We start from the raw sequence: 14,343 nt of genomic DNA on the forward strand, positions 1-14,343 counted from the left end.
CGCAATAGAGCAAATTTAGATGAGCACTTGAAACGCCATAGCATACAAGGCTACGGACCAAGTGCTGGAAAATGGAATTAGAATAGATAGGGCTTGATGGCCGGCACGGACATGGGCCGAAAGGGCCTCTTTCTGTGCTGTATAACTCTATGGGGGAAAAATTTGGTTGGTTTGTGCCTCCCATTAGCGCCTTAAGAGGGCGCAAAGCAACTAGCGCCCATGCGTGGTGACGTTCGCGCCGCTCACAAAATTAACTAGACATTTTGCGGCGGTGCTAAACACTACCGCCACGATCTCCTGTGCCGGCAGATTGTGACATCAGTCGAGTGTGCAACGCTCCAGTAGTGCCCCGGACCGGATATTGAGTGGTGCCCCCTGCCTTACCGCCTGCAACAACAGGTTGAGGGGAGCATTTTGCAGTCGGGAAGGGACTCTGGGGGGGCGCTATTTAATGGTGACCGCTTCCTGCCTTTTTTTGTCCGCGAAATTTTTGCACCACACATTCTGAGTGAGAGAGACTGCAGGAGATATTCAAAGCTGTGTTGAGGAGTTTTGGGTACTGAGCAGCACTTTGCAGGTTCTTTCTGATTTGATCTTCCTTGCATCGATTTAGAAGAGGCTATGGGGGCTGCACTCTGATCTTTCCCTGGGCCTCTCCATTGTTCTTTCCAACAGATTTGATGTACAGGTCTCTCCAGGCCGAGATTCAAGGCTGCAATGAGCAGGGTGTGGATGGAGAGCAAGATCGACCCACCCCGAACTAGCCGGCGCCAGTGTGTCTGTGTTCCATTGCTGACCGATATCACATGAGCTTCGCCGGCGCTCTGAGGTAGCGCCTCGCTCCTCGGCCTTTGCGCCTTAGGTGTGTAGCGCCTGATTTAGCGCTCCAATCACCTCCAGGGGCGATAAAAGCCAAGTTTGCAGTCAGAGGCGATAATTAGCGCCAGGCACTAATCTTTGCGCCCCAAATGGGGCGATACTGAATTTCTCCCATGACTCTAAATGGCAAATCCATAGCCATCTGCAGAGCAGTCCCCCCAGGACAGCGGCCTAAAGCCAGACACGGCTTCTCATGAATGTTACTGCAGCTACTGAGGTCTGGGACTCCAAGTTACACAATATACAGAAATATAGATTATGTTAGGCATGTTGTCAGGGATATAGAGCAGTCCCTTCCTCCCCCATCTGCACAATAATATCAAAATCTCTGCTTGAGCATGTCAGTTATATGTTCCACCAGACTTTAGGTGGCAGCATGAGTTTCATTGTACCCGTGTTATGCTTAGGTTTTCAATGATGTAATTATGCAGAGCTGCATTGGGTAGACTTGGTCACTTATCAACCAGCCATCCAGTCTACCTGCTGATTTAATTAATTGTGCCATAGTGGACTGCTACAAATCGGCTGCTGCCAGGTTCTCGTGCACATTCTGTTCTTGTGGACTGATGCCATCTGCACATTAATGGAATGAAAGCCTTTCCTAATTGTATATGCAATGGTGTTATTGCCGGGAGCCCTTATGACTGCACGTGTGCCACCAATGTGGCCCTGCATGTTTGAAAAGCTTGACTGCTGTTAGAAGTATACTCGCCTGCTGTTGCTTTCTTTCCACTGGGAAAGTGATGAAAATATTTCCCCTGGTAAGCAAGACTTCCAAGAACACATAAATCTAGGCTGACACGCCAGTGCAATGCTGAGGTAGTGCTACACTGTTGGAGGTGCTGTCTTTCGGATGAGACGTTAAACTGAGGCCCCTCAGGTGGACGTAAAAGATCCCATGGCATTATTTCGAAGAAGAGCAGGGGAGTTATCCCCGGTGTCCTGGTCAATATTTATCCCTCAATCAACATAACAAAAACAGATTATCTGGTCATTATCACATTGCTGTTTGTGGGAGCTTGCTGTGCACAAATTGGCTGCCACATTATCCACATCACAACAGTGACTACACTCCAAAAGTACTTCATTGGCTGTAAAGCACTTTGAGACGTCTGGTGGTCGTGAAAGGCGCTATATAAATGCAAGGCTTTCTTTTCCTTTTTCTGTCACTTGCTTTGCGCGTCAGTGGACTGAAGAGTGACTAATGTGGCAAATGTCATCATTGGTGGCTTGGAAGGATATCATATAACAATTAACCTTCTCAACTACAGGTCCCTTTGGTAAATATTGGTTGGGCTTCTGCAAGCAGCATAACTCTGTGGCAGTCTCCTTTATGAAGCATGGTTGGGCAGCAAAGGCAAGTCTCGTCTAACATTTCCAAGCAGGTGTGCCTAGGCCAAAAGATTTGCACCGGGAATTTTCTCAGAGGGGTGCTCCCAAACTTTCCACCAATCTTCTGCCGCAGTTACTGGCATGGGTTCGTAGGACAAGGCTGAACGGGTATCAGACATTGGAGGTGCAATCGCAGCTGCCGTTGTTCCCTGTGCATGAACTCCTCTTCCTCCTCCTCCGACTCCATCGCTGCCACTGGAGTGCCAATGCACTGGGAAAAAGTATCTGCAAAAGGAATCTTGCAATGCAAAAAAAGCTGCAACAAACACCAGCAGGAAGTAATGCACCAAAGGTCATGCAGAAATAGGAATGTGAAAAGTTAAATAGGAGCGCTTTTGATGCTATACTAGAGTATCACTCGCATGTTTTAAGAGATTTCCTGAAGACCAGAGCAGGAAATCTCAGCAGTGCCCATTCGAAACACTACTGCAAGAGTGAACAGGGGGAAAAAAAGTTGCTGATTTTGGTGTGGCAGCAATTTCCACTTTATTGACTACAATTTAGAGGTGGAATGAAACCTCGAAAAAGTTACAAAAATTTTAGGTCATTTGCAAATTTGGCACCTTACAAATTGGGCAGCTGGGACGGACGTGCTCGACTCAGAGAGGCGTACTCTCGGGATGCATGGGTGTGCTCAGAGTGAACCATTGTGGAAATAAGTAGAAATATCACATCAGGAATCACCCTAAAATTGCCTGCTTTGGACTTGTTGCAGAACCAAAATGTTTTGGTATGTATTTAAGTTCTGCAGCAGTTTTAAGATTTGGCATCTCAGCATATCAAACAACCTTCACCCAGGATCACTCCCCGTGTTTTTTTTTTAATCAGGTGGTACCAGCTGAACCAATAGTCATGGTTGTCGAATGGAGTCTATTAACTGGGTTTAAAACTAAATATATTTTATATTATACATCATCACCTGCAAAAATAAAGCAATGATTTTTTAAAGGACTACTTCAGGTTAAGGGCCTAGAAATTCAGTGTTATATATTTTTTAATTTATGGCAAGTATTCCAAGTTGAGCCACCATTTTAGTTTTGGTCCCACTTTGAATGGAGCCTGAGGCCTTGAGGTAAATCGTCTCGGCAACTTGCCAAACATTCCCATCCCCCTTCACCTTCATTCTCCCTACCGCACGCCCACCCCACCCCCACCTACCAAGGACGTTGCACTGTTTATTTAATAGAACATTTCTCCAGCACTAAAACTTTCCTCATTTTATTAAAAATGGGATTAGGCTTCTACTATTAATGGAATTCCTAGGATTGTGGTTCCTTCTGTATTTAGATCATGATATTTCCTCTAAACTGACAGTTCTATAAAATTGAGTTGGTACCAATGACATGTATTCTAATCTGTATTCGAATTGTGCTGGATCAGATTCATTCAATTGTTACTCATCACCTTTACAGAACTACTATAAGCCTTTAATATTAATTTAGTTCTACATCAGCGGGAATTTCCTCCAGGGTTTCCCCCAATCAGATGCAATAATTTTGTCAGAAGTTCTCCGCCCCTGACTGTTCCCCCTTTGTGTCATTGGCCTTGTAAGGGGCAGGAGGAGGTTCTGCCTTTTACAGCATTGACTGGGAACAGCTGGAGATCAGGAGAACATCCCGAGGAAATTGATGGTGGCACTTTTATGAGCAGCACACTGCTCACATTATTAACTAGATATAAACACACTCCCTGCTGGTCACATACTGTCAGAGCGAGATAGGGGAAGACTGCCTTGCTTCTACACATGGACACACAAACAAAGTCCTTTGTAAACAAATAATGAAAGGGTGATACATACTGAGAACTTTGACTCCATGTCGGAGAGACTGGATACGGTTTGGTTCCACTGAAATGCTAAGCATGGTCCGCTGTCCCCCAATTGTGCATACCCGGCTGTCTTGAGCTGCTTGCTTGAACATCGCTATTAGCTGATTGGCGATGATTGTATTCAAGACTGAAATTATTACCATGGGTATAACAAAGGAGAGAAATGCATTCACCTACAAATAAGACAAATAGATGTAATTAGAAAATAGAAAAATGGATGTAATTATCACCAACATAGCTACATAATGACCCTGAAAATCCATGGGCTGTGCTCCTTGCAGTTACACTGGGATTGTGCCCAGTGGTGCTTCATTTGCCACTAGGGGTGCATCACCAACACCTGCCTGCTATCTGAGGAGATGCGCAGCACCCACACCCTCTGTCTCAAGAGCCCACGGAGCTCCTCTCATATCTAGGTGCAAGGGGGGGTTGATCCATATATTGCTTTATGAAAGGACTGACTTCTTCTGGGGTCCAGGCTCCTTCCCTTGCTTGGACCTCTCCCCATTCGGGTCACCTGTGCTCTTCTCGGGGCAGGTACCCTTTTACCTCTCTCAGTCTCCAGTGTTACGCTGGGTGCCTTCCGTGCCAGAGAAGCAGAAACTCCTGGTATAGGGCGTCCCCGCCCCTGACTCTGTCCCCTTTGTGTCATTGGCCTTGTAAGGGGCAGGAGGAGGTTCTGCCCTTTACAGCATTGACCGGGACCAGCTGGAGTCATCGAGGATCCGATGTTACCAGGCCCCTGCCTTTTTTCCCCCCCCCCGGTAGATTCTGCTGGACTCCTGCCGGAATTGCCGTGGAAACCCAGCAGACATTTGGGACCATTGTATTTGTCCTTACAGCATAGAACTGTCATTTTGAAAGGTGACTTTTTGGTGCCCTGGATTGTTCAGATGGGCAATTACTGGTGGATTGATGCCCGAGATGCTGCAAACTATCTGAAGCCAATGTCAATTGGTGCTCACATGGAGAGCAGCAAAGAGGAAAGGCAATTAGGAAAGATGTTAGGAAGGCAAATGGTATGTTGGCCTTCATTGCAAGAGGATTTGGGTACAGGAACAAGGATGTCTTACTACAGTTATACAGGGCCTTGGTGAGACCACACCTGGAGTACTGTGTGCAGTTTTGGTCTCCTTATCTAAGAAAGGATATACTTGCCATAGAGGGAGTGCAGCAAAGGTTCACCAGACTGATTCCTGGGATGGCAGGACTGTCGTATGAAGAGAGATTGGGTCGACTAGGTCTGTATTCACTAGAGTTTAGAATGAGAGGGGATCTCATTGAAACGTATAAAATCCTGACAGGGCTACACAGACTGGATGCAGGAAGGATGTTTCCCCTGGCTGGGGGCTCTAGAACGAGGGGTCACAGTCTCAGGATATGGGGTAGGATATTTAGGGCTGAGATGAGGTGAAATTTCTTCACTCAGAGGATGGTGAGCCTGTGGAATTCTCTACCAGAGAAGGCTGTGGAGGCCAAGTCACTGAATATATTTAAGAAGGAGATAGATAGATTTCTAGATGCAAAAGGCTTCAAGCGGTATGGGGAGAGAGTGGGAATATGGTATTGAGATAGAGGATTAGCCATGATCATATTGAATGGTGGAGCAGGCTCGAAGGGCCGAATGGCCTACTCCTGCTCCTATTTTTCTATGTTTCTATGAAGAGAAATGAGAATAACAGAGACAGAGCCAAAGAAAAGAGGTACTTTCATGACAGGTACATTATATAGAGTGACAATGCCTGGGAAGAAAGTAAGTGATTATGGTCCAGCAGGATAATAGTACGGTGCACATGGCAGCATTATAAAATAGTTCCAGCGATAATGTCCGACAACTTTAAACTACAGAGCGGGATAAGACCATAAGAAATAGGAGCAGGCTATACAGCCCATAGAGCCTGTGCTGCCATTCGATAAGATCATGGCCGAACTTCTACATCAACTCCCCTTTCCCACCCTATCCCATATACTTCGATTTCCTTAGTGCCCAAAAATATAATAATCTCAGTCTTGAATATAGCATCCACTGCTCTCTGGGGTATAGAATTCCAAAGATTCACAATCCTCAGCGAAGAAGCTCCTCCTCATCTCAGTCATAAATGGTCAACCCCTTATCTTGAGACTATGTCTTCTAGTTCTAGACTCTCCAGCCAGGGGAAACAACCTCTCAGCATCTACCCTGTCAAGCCCTCTAAGAAATTTACACTTTTCAATGGGATCACCTCGCATTCTTCTAAACTCCAGCAAATTAGGCCCATTCTATTCAATCTCTCCCCATAGGACAGCCGTCACATCCCATGAATTAATCTAGTGAACCTTTGTTGCATCACCTCTAAGGCAAGTATGTCCTTCCTTAGGTAAGGAGACCAAAACTAGACATAGTACGCCAGGTGTGGTCTCACCAAAGCCCTGTACAACTGTAGCAAGATTTCCATACTCTTGTACTCCACCTTCCTTGCTAACATACCATTTGCCTTCCTAATTGCTTGCTGTACTTGCATGTTAACTTTGTGACTTGTGTACAAGGACCCCCAAATCCCTCTGAATTTACTAGTCTCTCACCTTCTAAAAATATTTTGCTTTTCCATTCTTCCTACCAAAGAGGAGAATTTCACACTTCCCCACATTATACTCCATCTGCTACCTTCTTGTCCGATCACTTAGCTGGTCTATATCCCTTGGATATCTCTTTGCATCCTACTCACAGCTTACTTTCCCTAGCTTTGCATCATCAGCAAACATGGATATATTTTTACTCTCAGTCCCCTCATCTAAGTCATTGATATAGATGGTAAATAGCTGAGACCCACGCACTGATCCTTGCGGTACTCCACTAGTTACCCCCGGTCACCCCAAAAATGACCCATTTAGTCCTACTCTGTTTTCTGTCCGTTAACTAATCCTCAATCCATGCTAATATATTACCTCCAATCCCATGAGCCCTAATCTTGTGCAACAACCTCCTGTGTGGTACTTTATCAAATGCTTTCTGAAAATCCAAATATACAACATCCCCTATAACATACTTGTAAAAGCTCTTACAATTTGTTTTTATATTTCTGCTAGCTTACGCTCATTCTATTTTCTCCTTCTATCAATTTCTTAGTCATCCTTTGCTGATTTTAAAAACCATCCCAACCCTCAGGCTTACTATGCTTTTTGGCAGCATTGTAAGCTTCTTCTTTTAAATCTAATACTATCCTTAACTTCCCTAGTTAGTCATGGTTGTACCACTTTTCCAGTGGAGTTTTTGTTCCTCAAGGGAATGTATAGTCGTTGAGAATTATGCATTATTTCTTTAAATGTTTGCCATTACTTATCTACCGTCATATCTTTACTCTAATTTTCTAATCTACCTCAGCCAACTCAGCCCTCATACCGCCGTAAGTGGCTTTGTTTAAATTTAAGACCCTAGTTTCCAACTTAACCACATCACTCTTAAATTTAATGAAATTCTAACATATTATGATCACTCTTCCCCAGTGGATCCTTTACTACAAGATTACTAATTAACCATCTCATTACACAATACTAGATCTAAAATAACCTGTTCCCCAGTTGGTTCCCCGACATATTGTTCCAGAAAACTGTCTTGAGTGCATTCCATGAGCTCGTCCTCTAAGCTACTTTTGCCAATTTGGTTTGCCCAGTGTATAAGAAGATTAAAGTCCCCCATGATTATTGCATTACCCTTATTACATGCTCATCTAATTTCCTGATTTATACACTGTCCAACTCTATGATTACTGTTAGGGGGGCCTATAAACTCCCATTAGTGTTTTCTGCCCCTTGTTATTTCATAGCTCCACCCATACTGATTCTACATCCTCATCTTCTGGGCTAAGATCCTTTCAACTAGCTTTAGCTCATCATTTATTATCAGGTCTACCCCACCTCCTTTTCCATTTTGCTTTTCTAAATTTTATATTTTCTAAAAGTCAAGTGCTCTGGAATATTTAGTTCCCAACCTTGATCACCTTGCAACCACGTCTCAGTAATGGCTACTGGATCAAACCCATTTATCTCTATTTGTGCCATCAATTCATCTATCTTGTAACAAATGCTTTGTGCATTCATATATAACTCCTTTAAATTTTAACTTTTTACTATTTTCCCTGATGTGGCCTTAGTCACTAATGTCCTATTACTGTTATTAAACTCTGGCCATTCCTGACACTGCCTGCTTGACTTTACCCAAGTCGCTAAACTGCTCTACTACCTTGATTTTTCTCTGAAGACTTAGAAATTTACCTCAACTGAACTATCCCTCCCCTGTATTAGTTTAAAGCCCTATCTACCGCCCTAGTTATTTGATTTGCCAGGACACTGCTCCCAGCCCCGTTTAAGTGGAGTCTGTCCCAACAAGACAGCTCCCACTTTCCCCAGTACTGGTGTCAGTGCCCCATGAATTGAAATCCCTGCCTCCTACACCACCCTTTCAGCCACACATTTAAACCTCTAATCTCTTTGTCCCTACGCCAATTTGCTCAGGTAGTAATCCAGGAATTATTACCCTTGAGGCTCTGAGGCTCTGCTTTTTAATTTGTACACTGGCTCCTCAAACCCCCTCAGCAGAACCTTATTCCTAGTTCTACCTATTTTGGTGGTTCCTACGTAGACCACAACAACTGGATCCTCCCCGTCCAGGTTCCTCTCCAGCCACAAGGAAATGTCCTTAACCCTGGCACCACGCAGGCAGCACAGTCTTCAAGATTGCCAGTTGCAGCTACAGAGAATAGTATCCAGCCCCCTGACTATACTATCCCCAACCACATTCCTTTTCGCTCCCCCCACTTGATTGGCCTCCTGTAACACAATGGTCAATTTGCCCATCCTCCCTGCAGTCTTTGTTCTCATCCACTCTGTTAGCAAGCACCTCATATTGTTGGACAATAGCAAAGGCTGAGGCTCCTCCACCACTGCATCTGCGGCCCCCTTACCTGCCTGAGTCACAGTCACACCCTCCTGTCCCTGACCACTAACCAAATCTAAACCACTACCTAACTTAAGAGGTGTGGCTGCCTCCTGGGTCAAAACGTCTAGGTAACTCTCCCCCTCCCTGATTCATCACAATGTCTGCACCTCAGACTCCAGCTCAACAACTCAGAGCCGAAGTTCCTCAAGTTGCAAACACTTACTGCAGGTGTGGTTGCCTGGGATCACACTGCTCGCCACATGCTGCAGATGTGGCACACCTCCTGCCCAGCCATCTCTATCTAACCTTGTTTTATATATTGAATTAATTAAAGTTTTATTTAATTAAGTCACTTGGTGGATTCTGAACTAATTAATTTAACTAAAAGAAACACCTCCTACCTCCTCTGCACCAACTTCACACTCTATCTACAATGAACTCAGTTAATGTTGCACTCTGTGCCTTAGCAAACACCTTCTACTTTTATACACCTCCTGAGCCACACCCAAACTTCCAGCTCACAGTAATTACCCCCTAGTCAGACAATCACTTACAGCTGATTGACTGTTTAACTGCCTTGCAGTTTTTGAAGTTCTAAGTTAAGTTCTAAATGTTCAGACTAAATTTCAGTTTGACTTACTCAGCAACCTACCACTCTCACCAAATTCTCAACTTCCCACTCTATGGGCTGGATTTTGTTGGGGGTGGGACTGCTGGTTTTCAGGTTCAGTCCCGCCTCCAATGACGTCTGACCAACCCATGCTATTTTCCCTAGATTGACCTTGTTAGGCCCACCCTGCGGGCTTACCAGCCAATTAAGGGAAAGCCGATGACAGAGGACGTCACTGTATGATGTTTCATCTGTCAACATTTTTTTGACAGATGAATTGTCAGCGTTTGACAGCTTTGAGAAGCTGTCAAACACTGACAATCTCTGTTTTAAGGTGAGCCCTTGCGCAGAAGGCCCACCAAAACCTCTCTCCTCAGCAGAAAGCAGATGGCTGCTGCATCTGAGAATGCAGCAGCCATTCTGTCATCTCTGCCATTGAGATGAGGCACCACCGGATCCTCAAAGGTTGAAGCCTGCAGAAAGAACCAAAGGTAAGGAAACTTTTTCCAACACTTTACACTCACCTCTCATACTTACCTGTCCACACTTGCACTCATCACTCACCTCTACAGCAGACTTTTCGACCCCTCTCATCCCCGCAAACCCACTGCTCGCCTCGCTGACCCTGGCGAGGTTCGCAGCCATCAGGAAGCCCGCACTTGCAGGCGTAAAATGGGGATAAGCCTCAAAACTGCCTGTTAACAGGTAGTTCTAATCCCCTTCCCACCTCAAGGAGACGGGTCCCTGCGTGAGTCGGGGACCCGACTCCCGGGAAGAAGGCACGGAGGCGGGTTGGGAGCGGGGTCGGTACCCGCTCCAAGTTTCTGCCATTTTCCCGGCAGTCCAGCCTCCAAACCCACCTCCCCAGAGCTGAGAAAACTCCCCCCTAAATACGATGCACTCAATTAATGTTGCGCTCGGTGTCTTAGCTCTGGGATGTAACATGAAGGACGAGCACAGAGAGTAAATGGCAAAATGTTGCAGCAAAATGCTCATAAGCCAACAAAGGAATTTTTAAAAAAGTGCTTCGAAGGTATACAAAGCACTAAAAAGATGAGCTTGAGCGATATGATTATTGTAAGGGATTTAAAAGCATACGCTTATCATTTGAATCACTACTGTGCTCCAAAACGCAGTTTCGATAGCTAATAAAGAAATATTAAGATACCTGGAACATCGTAGAAACTATTTACTGCAAGTACTGTAGAACAATATATTCTGAGAAAAAAGATGCACTTCACAAGACTAAGCCACCCATTGATCCTAATGACATTTAAGGCAAAAGGGACGGTAGTTTGTAGGGGTCAAACAATGACAAACAGTAGATAACTTTTATGTCTCTATATATGGGTAATGAATGTAAAAGAGGCTGTATTACTGCCACCATACATCCTTCAGATTTCCCTACACTACAGTAACTATTGGCCCAGTAATTCGGGTCCCAACGCGTGAGTACGGATGGGGTACTCACGCGTGGGCCCAATGGAAGTGCCAGTTTTCAGGATGCACAGCGCATGCGCTGAAAACCAGCATTTCCTGTCCTCTGAAGCAAGGGGTTGAGAGGCGGAACGCGTGCGACGTTTCAGGCAGCGCGTGCACGCTGAAATTCTATCTTTTTTAAAGAGTTGCCCGTGCGTAAAGGCCTCCGGTTTTTACGTGTGAAAAAAGCAGACGTAAGTACTTAGTTTTAAAAGGTAAGTGGTCTATTAATAAAATTTAGAATTTTTTTTCCACAGGTTTATTATTTTTAAAGAATTTACAGTAAGGTAAGTGTATTTTTAGACCCGATTTGTTAAAATTTGATTAATTGTTTAAAATAGTTTTTTTACAGTTATTCATAGTTCATTTATTTAGTGGGATTTTTAAAAACTTTTATTTGAAGTTTAAGTGCTGTTTTGGGCGCCCTGAGTTTTCATGAGTTTGACAGTTCTTACTATCAAACTCATGAATGAACTTTTGCAACCTCCGATTGGTTGCCCAGTGCTCACGTGATCCCAGCCGGCTCATCGAACTAACTACGCCGCTGGATCACGCAAGGAGCTGGACCGGGTCACAGAGCGGAAATCCACGCAGGCCCAGGCCTCAAATGTCGGCGCGATAGGTAAGTGTAGGTCGGGGGCTTGCACCCGCGGGAAGCCCCCGACCCGAATTTCTGGGCCAATGAATACAGCACTAATGATCCATGTGATATATTAACAGCATAATCGGGAACCAAGTTCCGATTGTACTCTGCCAGTAATGCCCAGCTGATAACACTTTTAATTAATTCATATTTACTCTACGTCCTTCACTTGAACTAATTAAATGTAAGCTACAAGCTGAGAAAGAAACTCTTCAGGAGATGTTTAATTGAACTGTCATTACTTCACAGATCGTGCACCCTTTCATGCTCTCCTGCATATTCAGAGGTTTATGGGAATACTATGCTCTAGCAGCTATTCACTTGCTGTAATGAGAGGTATTGGTACTGATGTGAAATAGCCAACTCTTTGTAAAATAGAGTGAGAGGTGAAAAACAGTTTAAAAATTCCGCTGAATATTCAAAATGTAGACTACTACACTAACACAACTACAGCTACATGCCACCAATCATATCTCTTTATGCCCTTTTTTAAGACATTTGCAGCAAAGGCTCCTCAGTGACAAATGTAGTTTCAAAAACAGACCGACGGAGAGGACTGAAAAACCAAGTAGCAATAATCCTCCATCCCATGACATCATCAGAATGCATGAAAGTGTCTGTCAAAGAAACTTCAGACGATCAGCTTTAGAAATTACTCTTTAATGGAGAACGTGACAGATTCTTTGGTAAACAAATTTCTTCTGTGAGTTAAATAACATCTATTTGCTGAAGTACAGTGAAGAGTAACTATGCCATATTCTGTTAGCCCACCATAGTTACCTTGGCAACATTGATCATAGACTCCAAAAACATTTCTCTGATATCAATTATAACAGCAATCGGATAAAAAAAAATTGGTTATAGAACAGAAATATTTTCCTTTGCTGAGATGATATTCTTCAAAGGAAGTACAAGGAGTATTAGGAATGGGAAAAAAACATTTGGCCCAACAAGATTTTTTGATTGAACTTAAACTGCCTTCACACCACATCCATCTGTCGGTTCTTTCTCCAGAAACACATCTCATTCTTACTTAAACCTATTTGTATGATTTTCTTCAGTAACCTTCCTTGGTTGCTTACTTCATTTGTCTACTACGCTCGAATTACTTCTAATTTCATCATTTTAAAATTATAGGGGCAATGTTAACTTCCTCAGCCTGGTAGGATCGGGGCAGTAGTGGAGTTAAAATGGCATCAGAGGCCTATCACCCTGTTCCCGCTTGACTCCTGCCATCATAACCGTGCAGTTTTTTGAGGTGTCCGAGGTGCCTGCGTTGCCTCATTACTACATGTAATTTGAGGTCCTATGATGTCATTAGGACTCCGAGGCAACTTTAATGTAGTAAAGCCTAGCAGGATTCTTTCCAACATGCAAGTGGAAGCAATATTTAAAGGGGCACTCACCTGCAAGCACTCTCATTATTATATCTACAGCGTTTTTTAGATTTCCACAAGAGTGTTTGCCTTGGAGATTTATTTTTACTGTATTTATTCTGCTCTACATCCTCAATAAGCACAGACCTTATGACGGATGTCATTCTTGCCACTTTAGTTTGGTTGCATTAAGAGGAGGGACAAGAGCAACAGGAGCATTAGCTGGGCCACTCAGGAGACGACACTTGAGGGTTTGGGGGGGTGGGGGGGTTGCTCGAAGAAGGCCTTACCCAGCCCAAAGGGTCTAAAGTTACTTTCCTGGAACTGTCTGTGGAGCAGTACATTAAGAGATTATGCTTCTCCAGACAGGCTGTCACACACCTGTACAGCAAGACCTACTGGGCCAGGTGGCCATGCTTTGCCTGTGGCAGTGAAAGTCTCTCTACCTCAGGCTCCGTCCAGGTTGGAACAGGTAATGTTTCTCACATCAGTCAGTCTGCAGTCCATAAATGCATCAAACTGTTCACCAATGCCCTCTTTGCTACGGCCAATGACTGCATCAGTTTCCCAATTGACACCGGGGGCTGGATTTTACCAACCTCGGCGGGTCAGTGGCGGGCGATGTCGGTGGCGGATCCTGGCCTCACGGCTAGCTCCAGCCCGCTGTCCAAAGGGATTTCCCCCTGATTAGGCTTGTTAAGCCCGCCCAGTGCGTTTGCCGGCTAATTGAAGGAAGTGGGTCTGATGACGTCATTTGATGACGCATCGCCGGTTTCCTTAAAGGGACCATGTGCAAATTGATTTTGACATTTGTGCTGTCAGTGTTCTACAGCATTGAGGTGCTGCAAACACCGACAAGCACTGCACAGAGGTGCACGGCTGCACCCAGGCTCTCCCATGACTCCCTCCATATGCCATAAGCAGGGAGGTTCTCTTCCCTTCCCATGGGCAGAAGAGAACTCCCCAGGAGACCAACGCAGCCTGGTTGCACATTGCACAGGAGGACACAAGTAGTGATGTCATCAGGAGGACCAGGCTGCAGTGGCACAAAACTTTCAATGATCTCAGTAGATCACAAAACGTTATTGCAAAGCCACACTCAACCTCATCCTGCTGTGCCACTCATCACATCCCCATCACTCTGCCTTCCCTACTCTACTCCTGCATATCCTTTCTCACACCAACTTACCTTGGACCTCCACCCATCCCTCTCTATCGACAT

At 44.7% G+C, this 14,343-nt stretch overlaps 1 protein-coding gene across 1 annotated transcript in view; it reads right to left on the reverse strand.

Moving 5' to 3' along the window:
• LOC147108780 (neurotensin receptor type 1-like) overlaps positions 1-14,343 on the reverse strand; it is a 101,675-nt gene that overhangs the window by 51,970 nt on the left and 35,362 nt on the right. Inside the window, exon 2 of the mRNA XM_086004294.1 lies at positions 4,070-4,271. Coding sequence (XP_085860420.1) covers positions 4,070-4,271 — 202 coding nt within the window. The remainder of the gene's footprint in view (positions 1-4,069; positions 4,272-14,343) is intronic.

The sequence above is a fragment of the Somniosus microcephalus genome, chromosome 13, assembly GCF_052327205.1.
Source record: "Somniosus microcephalus isolate GS21.2 chromosome 13, FLI_Smic_1.0, whole genome shotgun sequence".
In the NCBI taxonomy this organism is placed as follows: Eukaryota; Metazoa; Chordata; class Chondrichthyes; order Squaliformes; family Somniosidae; genus Somniosus; species Somniosus microcephalus.